Source organism: Oncorhynchus gorbuscha, linkage group LG18 (genome assembly GCF_021184085.1).
Source record: "Oncorhynchus gorbuscha isolate QuinsamMale2020 ecotype Even-year linkage group LG18, OgorEven_v1.0, whole genome shotgun sequence".
Classification (NCBI taxonomy): domain Eukaryota; kingdom Metazoa; phylum Chordata; class Actinopteri; order Salmoniformes; family Salmonidae; genus Oncorhynchus; species Oncorhynchus gorbuscha.
The window spans coordinates 15,093,865-15,112,546 of record NC_060190.1 but is presented as its reverse complement, the minus strand read 5'-3'; the positions used below and the strand labels follow the sequence as shown (position 1 = coordinate 15,112,546).

The 18,682-nt window shown below is 43.0% G+C and overlaps 1 protein-coding gene across 9 annotated transcripts in view; it reads left to right on the top strand.

Moving 5' to 3' along the window:
* The window catches only part of LOC124002529 (SEC14-like protein 1), a 64,094-nt gene extending 58,503 nt beyond the window's left edge, over window positions 1-5,591 (top strand). For 7 of the 9 annotated variants that reach the window (XM_046309991.1, XM_046309983.1, XM_046309989.1 and 4 more), the window contains 4 exons: window positions 358-615; window positions 907-1,085; window positions 1,394-1,420; window positions 2,569-5,591. In XM_046309991.1, the coding sequence (XP_046165947.1) occupies window positions 358-615; window positions 907-1,085; window positions 1,394-1,420; window positions 2,569-2,674 (570 nt within the window). In that variant the 3' untranslated portion in view covers window positions 2,675-5,591. The remainder of the gene's footprint in view (window positions 1-357; window positions 616-906; window positions 1,086-1,393; window positions 1,421-2,568) is intronic. The other 2 variants (XM_046309992.1, XM_046309988.1) reach the window with 1 other exon arrangement.
* Window positions 5,592-18,682: the final 13,091 nt, after the last annotated feature.

Sequence of the window (18,682 nt, the reverse complement as noted above, 5' to 3'; positions counted from 1 at the left end):
TGTTCTGTCACACTGTTCTGTCACACTGTTCTGTCACACTGTTCTGTCACACTGTTCTGTCACAAATTGAACATGAATGTTGCTTTGAGAGGAATCTGCACCCATTTGTTCTTTTGTTTCTGTCACAGGAAAGTAGATTATATAATCTATTATAAACGAAGCCATGTGGATACTACTCGGTAGAAATCTGCTGTCTTCCCTCCCTCGGTCATCTGTTCTCTTTAATTCTTTCTCAATCTCTCTTTTACTTCTACTCTTCTCATCTCTTTTTCTCCTGATTTTCCCATCCTTCCTTTTCTCTCCCCTCATCTTCAACCCTCCTCTTTCTCTCTCCCTCCTCCCTGCTTTCCCTGCCAGGTGGTGATCGAGATCATCGACGCCTCCTCCGTGATCACCTGGGACTTTGACGTGTGTAAGGGCGACGTGGTCTTCCACCTCTACCACTCCAAGCGCGCCCCCCAAACCCCCCGCAAGGACCCCCTAGTGGGGCAACACAGCAGCATCACCACCCCCGGGGGGAACAACGTCCAGCTCATAGACAAGTCCTGGACCATAGGCCTGGACTACAGCATGGTGGAGTCACCACTCACCTGCAAGGAGGGGGAGAGCGTGCAGGTCAGCACTGGAACAGCAGACTAGATGTTCGTAGTATTGAGAAAGACATGAGGCATGCAGGTGCCTCTTTGTCAGTGCCTGAGAGAATCTCTTGACTGAATGAATGAATTAAGATTGACTCGTTAAATTATACAGGTTTGCATATTACACCAATGTTGAAACCAGTAGTTTAGTGTTAAGTGTGATTTTAAATGCCTTTCGATACTTAATAGATCTAATGTTAAGAACATTCAGATTGACAATGATTAAAACCCATCTCTCCCTCTCGCCGTCCCTCTCCTCCTCTCCCAGGGTTCCCACGTGACCAGGTGGCCCGGGTTCTACATCCTGCAGTGGAAGTTCCACACCATGCCGGGCAGCGCCTCCACCAACCTGCCCCGCGTGGACGACGTCCTCGCCTCCCTGCAGGTCTCCTCACACAAGTGCAAAGTCATGTATTACACAGAGGTCATTGGCTCCGAGGACTTCAGGTTAGTGTGTGTGAGCTGATATCAAATGGGTCATCAAAGTAACTTTAATTATTTTTTAAATCATACTGTATATTGTGTTATGATTGTATTGTATCATCACTTTTTTCCATTTTATATTTTTTGTATACAATATTGACATCAACATTGTATCCATTATGAAGTGCCAAGCGTAGGCTTTCCCTCCTAAAGAGAGAGATGTCCGTTTTACCCTCCACTCTCTTTTCAATGCGCTCCTGTCCTCTTATCGCTCACCAACCCCTCTTCCACTCCTCCTTCTATCCCTTCTCTTTCTGTCTCTTCCTGTGAAGAATGGCTTGCTTTGATGTTCAAAGTTTGTAAGTGGACTTGTGTTCCCTTAGCTTTGCATTGCGTTTGGTTGCTTATGAGAACTCCCTTTTAACAGTTAGCGACAACTCTAAGATGCTAGCATCTTGACCCCTCGCTTATGGCTTTATTTGAGCGTTACCTCACCAGTAATGCTAGGCTTTCTCTGTGTGCTTCAGCTAGAGAAAGGCCACTCACTAAGCTAGCTAGTCTCACCGTTGCATGAATGACTAACAGACACATGCCTTTTTAGTTTGAATTGCCTTCCTCCTTTGCCACAAAGGGCTACCTGTATTTCAGGGTTCCCCAACTGGCTGCTTGCGGGTGTTTTTTTTATTTTTTTTTTAAATAAAAGACAGATAAAAGTTATTTTTAATTTAGGAAATCTGTTCCCGAGTATTGCCATGCATAATAGAAGTACGTGATGTCATACAAATCTATGTACATTTAAAATGAAAAGGTTTTTATCGAAATATGATATCTGTTTGGGCTTCTTGTGGTCAATTTGCAGTCCTACAAATGATTTGTAATTCTGTTCCGGCCCCCCTGACCATCTGCTCAAGACCAAATCAGCACACAGCTGAATGTAGCTGATGATCCCTGCTGTGTTTTTCTGCCTCTTCAAATTGGTTGATAAGGATAAGAAGTATTTTCATTCGTGCCCCTCAAAACTATCACTGAAGCATGAGAGGCCATGTTTTAGTCCCTGTGGTTTAGAAGGACAACCTATTTAGTGCAGTATGCTAAATGAATGTCACACAGAGTGGATTCACCCCCGTTTGGTTTGACTTGCTGCATGATCTACACTATTCGGCACTAGACTTGACAAAGCAGGAGCTTGAGCTGGGCATCATTAATACCAGACCAGGGATCAAATACTATTTGAAATCGTTTCCTATGTGACAAGATACTTTGTTTGTTTGTTTATACTTCAGCTGTGCTTGATTGAGCTTTCCTGCTGCAATAGAACCAATAAACGAGTCCCACAAGTGCAAACCCCTCGCACTGGTCACTCCTAATGCAAACGCTCAAAGTAATTGAAAGAATTCAAATAGTACTTGCACCCAGGTCTGATTTTTAAGCCCATTTAGTATGTAGTTCTAAAACCTTAGTTAGGCCAACAATTCATTTAACTCAAATCTAACCTTTTTTCTCTCAGGGGCTCTATGACCAGTTTGGAGTCGAGTCACAGTGGTTTCTCCCAGCTCAGCCACGCTACCTCCTCCTCTAACCACTCCCAGTCCAGCTCCATGATCTCCAGGTAGAGGACTACATCTCCTGCCAAGGACTTACAATTCTCCCTCTGCCGAACTACAAGTCCCAGCTCCTCCAGCCTTCACAGTCTACACTTTCCGCCCTAACCACCTCAAACCTGTACTACTATTAGTCAGTCACAATGTGGATCTGAAGCATGCTTGCACAACAGAGGAGAAAGAACATGTCGGCGGTTGAAAAACTGAAAACAAAGACTTGTGATTTAAAGGGCTCCTATTTTCTTGCAGCAGTCCATGTATATTTCTTCCCAGCTTTCTCCTGGGCTGCTGAACAGAACGTTGGCAGAACGTTTTCTGCTTGCTGAGACGTTGGTAGGTGTGGGAAGTGTCGCACCCATGGAGCGCAATGCCAGTTCAAGCAATTGTCACACTCCTTTAAGGAGCTGTGGGACTGGATAAAAACGGGATGTGTCGATACATATGTGCATTAGAAGACTTCACACACTTCCAAGGTATTGGTGATACTGGATGCGCTGTTACATAAGAACATGGACACTTTTTAGAGCGGTTGAAGAAACGGGATGCGCTGTTACCTGCAGACAAAACATGCTCAAACATAGGAAGACACACACTCACATACTGTATAGACACAAACCATAAACACACCTGCAATGACATGCAGAGAAACACAGTATTTGCCATATCATCAGTGGGGTTGGTCTCGACCTGGTGAATTGTTTATGTAAGGATTGAGGGTAAAGCCGTAGCGAGGTGTCGTTTAGAAGCAATAAGCAGAGTTTGAATATCAACTATTGAAATAATTACATTTCTATTTACCATGAAAATTGTATGTATGGAGGTTTTTCCTCATGGGTGCTATGTGTGCAATGTATAGGTGACCTTCCAGTTCCCGGGTGACTAGATGGACAGACAGACATTTAATTTAGCTGAACTTTCATTTGGAGAAATAGCCAAAAGAAATTGCCAGAGGTTATTTTTGAAATTTGAATTGACACATTTTGAATGTGTTTGCAAATTCATCTACACATCTACCAGTCTATTTTGGGCTCAAGACACTTAACCAATGATTACGTTTAAATTCTTGAATTTCAATTACTGTGACTTGAATTTGAATAGATTCCACCCCAAAATGAGTGTTTCCCATCTGTCCCTGTCTGCAGAATGAACCTGACCCGTAGCTAGGTGTGGTTGTGGTCATTGGTTTGAATGTGCTACTGATGGTCAGGTGAGCTTTTGCTAGCCAATGGAATGCCCCGAACTGTCAGGGTCACAGGACTAGGTCAAACTGCTATTCTTTATAGAGGGGTAGATATAGAGAGGGAGGAAGTGAATGTTTTTTGTGGTGAAGCTTATCATTTGCTACTGCGCCATTCATGGAAATGTATTGATGCATACATGTACCTGGGCTAGTGCTGGTTGGATTGTTAGTTTTCATTGAAAGTGAAGTGGGTTGCTGCATGTTCATATTGGGATATGGTTGATTTTAGTTTAGGAGTTACCATAGTAACTACTCATGAGCCATTTGTTAGCACCATTTTAGCCTTTGTAACTAACCATGTGTATAAGAAATATATCTGCTTGGTTAGGGGACACCCCCTTTGCCTCGACTGAGTGAAGTGGAGGATGTTTCCATTGTAATGCAACGTACCCATGCAAATAATATGCAAATAATGTTCTGGACAGCAACCGTGTGCTTCTAAAGCACCAAAGACGACGAGAAAAAAAACTGTTCCGTCTTATAGTTTCCATGTTTGTTTGTTTTTGTCAAACTATTTTTGAGTGTTTTTAGGGGATATTTTGTGAGCTTCAAGCTCACAAAAGAGATATATGAACTTCTCTACCGATTACTGTTGGCTGTTCAAAGGTTTGATAAGCTTTTGCCTTGCATTACAAGTTGAGGCTCTCAAGACAAGTCATCATGCTGCTGCTTGACGTTGAGGGCCAACGACGTGTTTGTTGATGGGGCGTTGGATCTCACTTCAAGGATTATCGGCCAATCAGGCGAGCAGCACGTCTGTTTTAAACAGCTTTTTGAGATGCTACTTTTTTAACGATGATAACGAAAACCCAAGGTCAAAGTGAACAGTCTAATGTACAGTGTGAGTCTAACTGAATAGCATGAAATGCTTTGCTCACTGGGGAAAGGACCCGCTCAGAACGAGAGCTGTCCAGAACGAACTCATTAACTTATTGAATGAATGGAATAATGAGTAACTAAATGTCTGTAAGGGTGTCACCCATGTCAGGACTGAGGATGTATAGTTGTACTTATTGTCTTCTGTACTCATTTTAACCTTGAAGCATGTCTAGAGCGAGACTAGCGTAGTTTCCTACTTTCCAGCTCTCTATCAAAGGAAACTCATAATGTCCACAATGTGTAGCATAATATCAACACAATGTGTAACGTGCTCAACGGTTCACCAAGCTTTAGAGAAAGGTTCCAGTCCTCTTTGAACACGACATGCGTGTGAGAGGAGACGATGTTAGTTTTTCCTTTAGCTGAGTTGGAACAGTGCTTTAGAAGTGGCTGTTGTGTTAAACCAGAGACCGATGTCTTCAGTTACCTTTCAGTTTCAACTGACCTCAACATAATGTCACTGCTACTACTGAAATGTATCTGCTATGTAACCTGCTTTGCTCTACTTGTCAACCTTCACTTTTACTTAACTCATTTACATATGAGGGCTATTTCTGTCTTGTTTGTCACCAACCATATCCTGATTTCTCCATGTCTCTCATATTTCTGTCTTGTTTGTCACCAACCATATCCTGATTTCTCCATTTCTCTCATCTGGCCTCTCTTCCTGTAAGACAACGATAATGTTGCATATCTTTATTTCCCTTGAAATTCATAATTATGTTTAAAGATAGAACTTCAAATTAATATAAAATAGCGTCTTTCCAATTTTTCAAACCATTAAACTTGAATTATGAGAATTAAAAGCTGTCCTGTTTGTGTAACATGTCTTTCTACTTTTGATCCGGCTTCAACCTGCAATGCACGCAGCAATCTTAGTTTAAACTCAATTTGACTGTCAATGTTTTGTTAGCTCAAGTCACCTACATACAGATATCTCAGGCAAAATGATAAGCAGAAAGAGTTGAACATTGAGTGGTTGAATAGGTGAACCAATGGATGGACGGGATTACATGCACGCTGGGGTTTTTAGACTGGAATGGAAGATGGTCTCTGAATTACAAGCAGATAGCATGTACGAAGGGACTGTTTGAAGCCTAAAATCTCATTTGAAAGTGATTTCTTGGCAACATGAAAATAGTTCATTACTGAATGGGTATTGAGGAGCTGTCCAAGGTACTACTGCCTAATGCCCAGTAGGTGGCAATCATCAAATATCAAACAGAATATGCACAGTCAAATCAACATTTTATTTGTCACGTGCCGAATACAACCGGTGGAGTAGACCTTACAGTGACATACTTGCTTAATCAAAAAAATACAAATAAAGAGCAACAGTAACATAACAATAGTGAGGATATATACAGGGGTCACCGGTACAGAGTCCATGTGGAGGATATATACAGGGGTCACCGGTACAGAGTCCATGTGGAGGATATATACAGGGGGTACCGGTACAGAGTCCATGTGGAGGATATATACAGGGGTCACCGGTACAGAGTCCATGTGGAGGATATATACAGGGGTCACCGGTACAGAGTCCATGTGGAGGATATATACAGGGGTCACCGGTACAGAGTCCATGTGGAGGATATATACAGGGGTCACCGGTACAGAGTCCATGTGGAGGATATATACAGGGGTCACCGGTACAGAGTCCATGTGGAGGATATATACAGGGGTCACCGGTACAGAGTCCATGTGGAGGATATATACAGGGGTCACAGAGTCCATGTGGAGGATATATACAGAGTCCATGTGGAGGATATATACAGGGGTCACCGGTACAGAGTCCATGTGGAGGATATATACAGGGGTCACCGGTACAGAGTCCATGTGGAGGATATATACAGGGGTCACCGGTACAGAGTCCATGTGGAGGCTATATACAGGGGTCACCGGTACAGAGTCCATGTGGAGGATATATACAGGGGTCACCGGTACAGAGTCCATGTGGAGGATATATACAGGGGTCACCGGTACAGAGTCCATGTGGAGGATATATACAGGGGGTACCGGTACAGAGTCCATGTGGAGGCTATATACAGGGGGTACCGGTACAGAGTCCATGTGGAGGATATATACAGGGGGTACCGGTACAGAGTCCATGTGGAGGCTATATACAGGGGGTACCGGTACAGAGTCCATGTGGAGGATATATACAGGGGGTACCGGTACAGAGTCCATGTGGAGGCTATATACAGGGGGTACCGGTACAGAGTCCATGTGGAGGCTATATACAGGGGGTACCGGTACAGAGTCCATGTGGAGGCTATATACAGGGGGTACCGGTACAGAGTCCATGTGGAGGCTATATACAGGGGGTACCGGTACAGAGTCCATGTGGAGGCTATATACAGGGGGTACCGGTACAGAGTCCATGTGTGGGGGTACATGTTAGTCAAGGTAGTAGGTAGAGTTAAAGTGACTGCATAGATAACAGAGTAGCTGCAGTGCAAAAGAAGCTTCTGGGTAGCCATTTGATTAGCTGTCCAGGAGTCTCATGGCTTGGGGGTAGAAGCTGTTCAGAAGCCTTTTGGACCTAGACTTGGCGCTCCGGTAATGTTTGCCGTGCGGTAGCAGAGAGAACAGTCTGACTAGGGTGCCTGGAGTCTTTGACAATTTTTAGGGCCTTCCTCTGACACCGACTGGTATAGAGGTCCTGGATGGCAGGAAGCTTGGCCCCAGTGATGTACTGGGCCATACGCACAACCCTCTGTAGTGCCTTGCGGTCGGAGGCCGAGCAGTTGCAGTACCAGGCAGTTATGCAACCAGTCAGGATGCAGGTCCAAAAGACAAATTAAGATTTGAACTGCACATTTTGTACAATGCATATGTTATGAGTCTGTCTCAGTTGTGTTTGAAATACAGTACAAGTGCCACTGCAATGGAACTGCTAAATGTGAACGTTTTAGTGACACTTGGTGTTTAAGACAACTGGAAACTCGGGGGTAAAATTATAAAGTCCGTGATCGTCCGGTCGGAAAGCCGGAGCTCGAGAAGGATGCCCGAGTTTCCGACTTGGAATTCCAACTTGGATGATCATTCAAAACAAATTTCCCCGTTGGAGTTCGTTTTCTCACCAGTTTCCAGCTGTCTCGAATGCACTGAAGTCGGAAATTCCCGAGTTTCCAGTTGTTCTGAACGCGCGACAAGCGCTGTTTGGTTCCGCCTCTGGTCTGCCCGCCCACATGGAGAGATGTCACGAAACAACACAAGGTACGACCAACGATATTTATAACTAACCCAAGACACTGTCTCGTTTACAGTGGGGGCAATAGCCGCAGTGGGCAAACCAAAGCACGAGCTAGCAAAATCCTATTGGGGCGTTGTGGCATGTATTTGCATATTTTCGTTAGGGAACGCCTCCTCTGAAGTGCGCGTGTGCACAAACTCAATTCGACGTTGCACTCCTTTTTAAACTTAGGCAAAGCACCAAGTCTATAAAACTTAGTGCACTGTGTTCGTAACATATTATAGTTTTGCGAACAGAAATGTATTGAGAGCAGATGTTTCGAAAGAGAGAATTCGGCCCAGTTTCACCTAGTTCCATCCTCTTCCACGACCCGCGACTGTACTTCCTCTCACTGCCATATTTGGTGATAAGAAAACGAATGTTTCAGATTTATAGTCCCTGTGAAGTGTCTCGAGTTTCTCCTGTCTGTGGTACACACAAATAAGATCTTCGCTGCAATAATTTGACACTTCTGCTTGTTCCTTTCGAATAACTACGTCTATTCTTCCTCAAGAAGAAATAGAATGGCTATATGTCAACTGTATTCCACAGCTACTCGCAGTGGAAAGGAGCACGCGCTGCTCCACCTCACCTGTGTCAGATTGTAGAACACCACAGACAGGTGTGACAGCTAGCTATCTAGCAAGCTCACATCATTTGCCAGCCTCTTGGAAGCTACAGTGCTTTCTAGCTAGTTAGTATAAATCAAGCCAGACATTACAAGGGGCAGAGCAGTTGTCTGGCACATGGAGTATTGACCGTCAGTGCCGTTCAAGATGAGAGAGGATGATTTTCTTTTCCTAAGCATGACCTTATTTTTCTATTAAAGCATATTTGATGAATGTCATTCAAATTTCATTCACCCAGTTCAATGTAACAAGTGATATGTTTAGGCAACTACTTTATGCTCAAATTGTCCCTATACCCATCATGTTGCTACAACCTAGCCTGTGAATGAAAGTTAACGTAGGTGCACACAGGCCGATAGATACATTTGAGGTGACAGTGACATTCAATACTGCCCCTTGCGCACTCTTGCCTGTATCAAGCTTATATTGGATGTAATCATTAGTCCCAACAGTTGCAAGCGTTTGTTGGACAAATTCAAATATGTTAATCCCCGTTTGCTTCTGTTTAAGAAACATTGTTAGAAGTGGAATGGAGGGAACGCACGGTTCGGATGTGCTCGGTGGCTGAGTTGTCGAAGCACAGCGACGTTGCCTTCAAGTATGGAGGGGGCAGTGTAGAAAAACCCACTATACGAGCCACGTTACAATTCCCAGCAACTGGGTTAACCCTTTTGGCACGATGTTTGTCTTTCACGCCAGCGATCTGAGTTGTAAATTCCCTGCTCCACTGTTCGCTACAATACCAAAACACTAAAGTCTCTTGGTGAGGTTGCTAGGTGTTGTACACAGGTTTAGTATTATTGGGGTGCAAGTTTAATAACATTCTAACATTATGATTGTTGTTTTTTTGCTGGCTCGTTTTACATTTCAACATGTTTTATCCGTTATACAGTTAATTCAATTTGTAAAGTCTTAGAGACATTATTGTTTTCAAGTCAGTACAGTTCTCCTATAGACTGTAAATTGGAATGAACATGCAATTGAAATAATGGGGCAAAAGCCCTGTTATTTGAATGTTTAATTCCATTTGGATCAATTGTGGGTCTACTCTCAGATGATACAATCTAGAAAGGCAGAGTACAGGACAGTCCGGCTGTATTTTTACTTCTGATACTGATGCACTGTCTGTTGCAGATCATCATTCCCCGAAGTCTTCCTATATAGTGAAGTCACATAGCCCTATACTCCCAGCAGGCCTTGTTATTCAGCGAAATTTAACGCACGTTCTGCCTCCTTTCCGACCCGAGCGGATATTCCTAGATCTAGAACCCAAGGCTTCAATATAGCCGACATATTTGTCACTTTTAAAATGTATTACCTTTCTTTGTGTGTCAGAAACATAACTAGTCACGATGTTTTAATCTGATTAGTCTACGTCAAAAGTCTCATGTAACCTACCTGCGCACGTTCATCCACTCCACTCAAATATAATTCCAGCATCCAAACTGCACACTGGCCATTCAATCAATGGCAAGAGACATTTGATACAAAACACCCACAAATGTAATGACATTCATAGATTGTCAAACTAAGCCGTTGATACTGAGTAGGGAGGGATCTATTTTATGTTTGTCGAGGTTGACGTACTCTATTTGACTAGTGTTGAAAACGTAAACCAAGAGGAAGTCGATAATCGGTATGCAGTTATGCATTGCTTATTGGTTGTGTGTGGTTCATTGGCACAGAAACCTGTTGGTAGGAAAACGATGCATATGTTGGCCAAATACCACAAACCCCAAGATGCTTTATTGCTATTATAAACTGGTTACCAACGATATTAGAACAGTAAACAGTGATTTCAGCTAATCAGCGTTCAGGGCTTGAACCACCTGGCTTACAATTATAGGTATCATAAAAATGTAAATCTGATTTCCCCGTCTGATTGTAGTGTAGTGAGACAGTGGCATCGACTGTGCCACAAAACCATGTTGAAGTGGTCAATTCAATATCCACATTTACTCAGTTTACAAGGGGGACATTTTTAAAGCTCATTTCCTACATGACTTATGCCATGTTAATGGTAACTGAGTGAGAGTGACTAACAAAATCAAAGGGGGCCTCCTGGAGGTCAGTGCCCCTGGGTGACAGACAGAACAAAGGGGGCCGCCTGGAGGTCAGCGCCCCTGGGTGACAGACAGAACAAAGGGGGCCTCCTGGAGGTCAGCGCCCCTGGGGGACAGACAGAACAAAGGGGGCCTCCTGGAGGTCAGCGCCCCTGGGGGACAGACAGAACCAAGGGGGCGCCCCTGGGTGACGGACAAAACAAAGGGGGCCTCCTGGAGGTCAGCGCCCCTGGGGGACAGACGGAACAAAGGGGGCCTCCTGGAGGTCAGCGCCCCTGGGTGACGGACAGAACAAAGGGGGCCTCCTGGAGGTCAGCGCCCCTGGGGAACAGACAGAACAAAGGGGGCCTCCTGCAGGTCAGCGCCCCTGGGGGACAGACAGAACAAAGGGGGCCTCCTGGAGGTCAGCGCCACTGGGGGACAGACAGAACAAAGGGGGCCTCCTGGAGGTCAGCGCCACTGGGGGACAGACAGAACAAGAGAAAAACTGCTGATGCACAACCACATTTAGAAATTGCACCTTGTGGATTCTACTATTCTTGCTCTCAACAGTAAGTTGAGACCCAGACTGAGTTTCTGGCTTGGAACCAGCCCTGCACAAGTTTGGTATTTTAAACCCTATGGTTGAATATCACATATCAACCACAACCATGTAAAAGGTCTTGAATGTCGGCCTAGTTATTCTTGTTCCTTGTGAGGTTCAGGTAGGGTTGTCTTGGGAGAACAGTAGTAAGTTTCCCTATTACACCAGCTGAGGGACACAGCAACTGGGCAGGTGAGGTGAGACCTTTCCGCAAGAGAAAAGTTCCCTGCCAACAGTAACCCTGGAATGCTGCCAGTATCAGCTATCAGCCGTTGACTTGTGAATCTATTGTGACCGTCACTGATAATGGTATCATGTCCCTTTTCCCAGCGCCGCCTCCTTGGTAGATTTGTGTCTGACACTAGAGATGTAGAAGCCAAGCAGATGGTGTTGGGGGACCGGTGCTGTAGAATGCCTCATTACTAGTAGAAGTCTTCATCTGTTGGCTGGTCCAAATGTTCTCCCAACCTCTTCCCCCTTGGCCCTAACCCTTTGTTGTTTTTGCTCCCTCTCTCTCTCTCTCCTAGTGAACCGGCCAGCCGGAGGCAGCAGGTGGTGGAGGAGGACACACAGGATTGGCAGAGATGTCCAGACTTCACCGGGTTGGAGGAGTGGACCTGTCGTTCATCGAAGGAGATGACGTCAACGCCTGTGCCCAGCTAGTGGTGCTCAGCTACCCAGACCTAGAGGTAAGACACTGACTCTTTTCAGCTGACCATTTCTATGCAAATTCTAACCATTGGCTGCATCTTAATGCTATAAAGCCCAAACAGACCATTTCGACACTCATGCTAACCATGGGCTGCGTCTTAGTACTATAAAGTGGTTTCCTTTTCTCCTCTTGACTCATAGGCACTGTTTGAGCATACTAGATGAAAGAAAGATGGTGTTCTTTTTGTATTTCACCTGAATAGCTCTTCTGCATTAGTGTGGATCAAAGAAAGGAGACGAGGAATGGAAGTGACTTGAAGGTATTGACACACAGGCCATGTCTGTTCAGTCATCCTAGCAGTTTGTGACCACGAGTCTTGCCTCAACTTTTCATTGCCTCTATTTTTCATTCTTAACCGTTCCGCTCCCTCTATTGGACCCGACCCTAATTCTCCATCAAGGGCTGTCAACACATTCTGAAACACAACCCATCATAATTAATGATATTTGCCAGCTTGTTTTGTTGATATATGGACCAATTTTGTTGTAATCTTATTATACTAAGACTAATTAAATGTCCCCCAGTCAGTGCAGACACAATCATTTACCCAGAGTCTCTCCCATTGGTTTTTACTGGATTCATTCAAAACACAGTGGTTTTTGCATCATCCGCCCAAACAATTTCAGAATAGCCAAGAGCCACAATGAATTTTTACAAATTGGCTGCTTGAAGTTTAAAATAGTTTTGAATATCCAAGGATGAATATCTGAGTAATTTTCTGAATCATAATAATTTATGTGACATTCACATGACAATTAACGTAGAAGATAGTAAAATACTAAATGAAAATTCTGACAAGGACGGGCATTTTAGCAGGAGTACTCCGACAATGTGAAATAAATCAACACAATTTCTTAAACAAAATATACACTTGTGATATACCCATTTCCCAACAAGTTAGTCACAAATACTTGAAGCTCTCAGAAATAATAACTTTTACTTATGAGTACAATATGATGATACATTTTTATTTTCCAACACAACCTGCAGCAACAGTATTTTACTATAGCTTCATTAGGCAGGAGGAAGAGGAGCACCATTGCCAACAACATGGTGATGACATCCACTGAGTGGTAGTTGTAACATGTCATCCTGTGGGACTCTGGGCGCAAATCAGCAGCTTCTTTGTGTCTCATGACGAACTCGATCCAGTAGATGGCCCTGTCCAGTGGCTTCATGGAATGGTCTCCTTGCAGTCTAGAGTGCTTCTGCATGTTGCACTTGAAGGCCCCATTGTGGAGAACTTCCTGCAAGCCCTGAAGGAAGATCCCTCTATTGAAACTGCCAATGTCTAAAACCTTGGCTCCTCCTCTCTCTCCAGCTGGAGAAGATTGTCAAATTGGTCTTGGAACAGTGGCAAACTCAACACCATGGTAAATGGCCTCCTTGACAACATTTGTAACCCCATACAAATGCTCTGATCTTGTCATGACCAAGGAGGTCAGACTGAGCCAGCCATTTTACCAGGAGGGTATTGTTACCCGAAATGGAGGGTTTATCGCTAACATGTCTCCACATGACTTTCTGAGGCGTTGGGAAAAGGCAGAAGCAATTTCAGTGGAGCGGTTGAACAGGCTTGCAGTAGAAGCCATCAATGTGTATACGATGTTTGGCACAATTGGATGTAGAGACCCGAAAACAAAATCGGAGCGAATCAACCATAGGTCAGCTGAACAAAGCAATGTGTAATAATGAATATCTCGGCCAAAGTATTTATCACAAAGCTCATCATAGTATATATTGAACTCTATAATTTCCTGGTTAACCATAATGCCATAAAAAAAAACATATTTCTGAGCCTCTGTAAGAGATTCATATCTTCCGATAAACCTGATCTAAAAATTGGAACAAATAACTGGTGAGGGAGAAAGAGCAAAATGTGCCATACCAGCTGTGGTCCAACGAGCGCTGTAAACTAAAGGCAATGTAATATAATGCGTCAGCAAGACTTCCCCACCCAGATCTGGGAGCACCATGTCATTCCTCACTTCCACAAGGCTTTTTATGAGTTCTTTTTCCTCAAACGTTGCTCTTACCAAACCACACATACATTCTTCAATCTTTGAAAGTATGTCAACATCAGTATTTTGTTTTCTGACGAATTTCAGAAGAAATGTATCCTCTCTGTGTTTTTGAAGGATTGTTTGCACAAATTATGTAATGGAATTTTATCACGCCCGTCTATTGTTGAGATGCTTATTAAGGTACCCCCCCCCCTCCATGCTCAAAAGCCACCGTAATTCAATAATGCCTCTGATGATGGAATTTCCAACAACAACAGACTAACTCTCTCCACATGTCTTCCCTGGGGACATATCAAATACACCAAAACGCCTCCATCAATCAATAAATATTTGCATTATTTATTGCATTACCGCGTCAATTAAAATGCCTCATTAAAAATAATTCACCCCCAAGATGACATTAATATTCAAAAAAATATATACTGTATATTCCGATTAATTTGTATTGTATCATAATGTTCTTACTAAAGCAGGGTAACTAAATTCCAGGACTCAGGACCATCTATAAACCTTTTGGTAGACTTAAACACCAGATTTTATTTTTCATTTAAAAAAAATAACTCCCCCCTGTGTAACACGACAAGTCGCAAAAGAATGAGGAAAAATCCCAAAGACTTTGTCATCGACTTCAGGTAGATACCGTCCACTCCAATGGATCCATCACTGGGGACCGAGATATATATCTCTGTTCAATGATTAACTAAATGTTTTACTTGAGACCCAACTTTGTCAAAATAAGTAAAAGCCAGAACACGAGAGAGTTGTCCAGGTCAGTGGAAAGATATTCTGGGTTAAACTCAAGGCCCTCCTGAGACATCTAGAAAGAGCACACACAGAAGAGAGGGAAATAACATTTGATCAATCACATCCCCTTTTAAGTGAGTATGCAGTACAGTATTGACTTCGAAACACAGACTCAGGTCTCTACCTCTCAAGACCAACAGAGACATTATGTTTTGCACCAGAATCAGTGTGGCTTTTTAAAAAAAATTATTTTACCTTTATTTAACCAGGCAAGTCAGTTAAGAACACATTCTTATTTTCAATGACGGCCTGGGAACAGTGGGTTAACTGCCTGTTCAGGGGCAGAACGACAGATTTGTACCTTGTCAGCTCGGGGGTTTGAACTCGCAACCTTCCGGTTACTAGTCCAACGCTCAAACCACTAGGCTACGCTGCCGCCCCTTTAAAGGGATAGTTCTGTGAAATTACATATTTATAAAAACCACACTGAAAAAAAGACAGGTAACCGACCCTGACTTTAGTGTTTATTTACTTTTCATATTTGAACTGATTGTAAAGCACTTAAGTCAAGGTCGGTCACCTATATTTTTTCAGGGTGTGGCACTGTATATACTCTTGTTTTTTAATGCTAGTTTCTGGAAAAAAACAGCCCCTGGACCTAGACACACTGCTGTGCACAAGCATTTCTCTTTCTTTGTTTATATGGTACCCATTAAAATTTTGGACACACCTACTCATTCAAGGGTTTTTGTTATTTTTTCAATTTTCTACAATGTGGAATAATAGTGAATACATCAACACTATGAAATAATACATATGGAATCATGTAATAACCATGACAGTGTTAAACAAATCTAAATAGATTTTAGATTTTTCAAAGTAGCTACCCTTTGCCTTGATGACAGCTTTGCACACTCTTGGCATTCTCTCAACCAGCTTCTTGAGAAATGCTTTTCCAACAGTCTTGAAGGAGTTCCCACATATGCTGAGCACTTGTTGGCTGCTTTTCCTTCACTCTGCGGTCCAACTCATCCCAAACCATCTCAATTGGGTTAAGGTCTGGGAATTGTGGAGGCCAGGTCATCTAATGCAACACTCCATCACTCTCCTTGGTCAAATAGCCCTTACACAGCCTGGAGGTGTGTTTTGGGTCATTGTCCTGTGTTGAAAAACAAATGATAGTCCCACTAAGCGCTAAGCAGATTGGATGATGTATGGCTGCAGAATGCTGTGGTAGCCAACCTGGTTAAGTGTGCCTTGAATTCTAAATAAATCTCAGACCGTGTCACCAGCAAAGCACCCCCACACCATCACACCTCCTCCATGCTTCATGGTGGGAACCACTCATGTGGAGATCATCCATTCACCTACTCTGCGTCTCACAAAGACACGGCGGTTGGAACCGAAAAATCTTTGATTTGGACTCATCAGACTAAAGGACAGATTTCCACCGGTCTAATGTCCATTGATCGTGTTTCTTGCCCAAGCTACTCTCTTCTTAGAATTTGTGTCCTTTAGCAGTGGTTTCAATTCGACCATGAAGGCCTGATTCACTCAGTCTCTTCTGAACAGTTTATGTTGATGTGTCTGTTACTTGAACTCTGAAGCATTTATTTGGGATGCAATTTCTGAGGCTGGTAACTCTAATGAACTTATCCTCTGCAGCAGAGGTAACTCTTGGTCTTCCTTTCCTGTCCTCATGAGAGCCAGTTTCATCATAGCGCTTGATGGTTTTTGCGACTGCATTGACTGACCTTCATGTCTTAAAGTAATGATGTAAAGTAGTTTCTCTTTGCTTATTTGAGCTGTTCTTGCCATAAAATGGACTTTGTCTTTTACCAAATATGGATGTCTTCTGTATACCACCCTACCTTGTCACAACACATCTGATTGTCTCAAACACATTAAGGAAAGAAATTCCACAAATTAACTTTTAACACGGCACACCTGTTAATTGAAATACATTCCATGTGTACCTCATGAAGCTGGTTGAGAGAATGCCAAGCGTGTGCAAAACTTTCGTCAATGCAAAGGGTGGCTACTTTGAAGAATCTGAAATATAACATATATTTAGATTTGTGCTGATGACAGTGAACCTTATAACAGTTGATATGCTTAATAATAAGCATAACAACTGTTATGCTTATAACAGTGAACCTTTTTTTTGTGGGATACACATGAGGCAATTCTATCCCCAATTAAAAGGAATTGCAACCCTTTGCATGCACAGTGCATTCTTCCATCACATGTACATCTGATTCTCAAAATCTTGCACACTAATGAGATGCTATTGAGCCCACACTACTACACTGTCTGGGTTGAAAAATTGGTGACCATCGGGTCAAATTTGAGGCTTTTTGAGGCTGACAACAAGCCATCCTCAAAAAGGTTGGAAAGTGACAGTGAAGATGAGGCTTCAGTCTGATGTTCAAGACGTGGACATTGAGGAGATCCAGGGAGAAGACATGGAAGCCTGATAGGAAGACAACTAGAGGTCGACTGATTAATCGGAATGGCCGGTTAATTAGGGCCGATTTCAAGTTTTCATAACAATTGGAAATCGTTATTTTTGGACACCAATCTGGCCGATTTTTAAAAATATAAATAAATAAATAAAATAAACACCTTTTTTAACTAGGCAAGTCAGTTGAGAACACGTTCTTATTTTCAATGACAGCCTAGGAACGGTGGGTTAACTGCCTTGTTCAGGGGCAGAACGACAGATTTTTACCTTGTCAGCTCGGGGATTCAATCTTGCAAGTTACAGTTAACTAGTCCAACGCTCTAACCACCTGCCTCTCATTGCACTTCACGGGGAGCCTGCTTGCCTTACGCGAATGCAGTAAGAAGCCAGGCTAGCATTAAACTTATATCTTATAAAAAACAATCAATCAATCATAACCACTAGATAACTACACATGGTTGATGATATCACTAGTTTATCTAGCATATCCTGCGTTGCATATAATCGATGCGGTGCGCATTCCTGGAAAAAGGACTGTCGTTGTTCCAACGTGTCCCTAACCATAAACATCAATGCCTTTCTTAACATCAATACACAAGTATATATTTTTAAACCTGCATATTTAGTTAATATTGTCTGCTAACATGATTTTCTTTTAACTAGGTAAATTGTGTCACTTCTCTTGCAACTGAGTCAGGGTATATGCAGCAGTTTGGGCCGCCTGGCTCGTTGCGAACTGTGTGAAGACACTTTCTTCTTGACAAAGAGGGCAAACTTCACCAAATGGGAGATGATTTAACAAAAGCGCATTTGCGAAAAAAGCACAATCGTTGCACCACTGTACCTAACCATAAATATCAATGCCTTTCTTAAAATCAATACACAGAAGTATATATTTTTAAGCCTGCATATTTATCTAAAAGAAATCCAGGTTAGCAGGCAATATTAACCAGGTGAAATTGTGTCACTTCTCTTGCGTTCATTGCTTGCAGAGTCAGGGTATATGCAACAGTTTGGGCCGTTGCATATACGGTTTCGTATTTCACTGAAATAATAAAGGTTTTGTTTTCAAAATGATAGTTTCCGGATTCTACCATATTAATGACCAAAGGCTCGTATTTCTGTATGTTATAATTATGTCTATGATTTGATATTTGATAGAGCCTGACTGAGCGATGGTAGGCAGCAGCAGGCTCGTAGGCATTCATTCAAACAGCACTTTCATGCGTTTGCCAGCAGCTCTTCACTGTGCTTCAAGCATTGAGCTGTTTATGACTTCAAGCCTATCAACTCCCAAGATTAGGCTGGTGTAACCCATGTGAAATGGCTAGCTAGTAGGCAGGGTGCGCACTAATAGCGTTTCAAACGTCACTCGCTCTGAGACTTGGAGTAGTTGTTCCCCTTGCTCTGCAAGGACCGCGTATTTTGTGGAGCGATGGGTAACGCT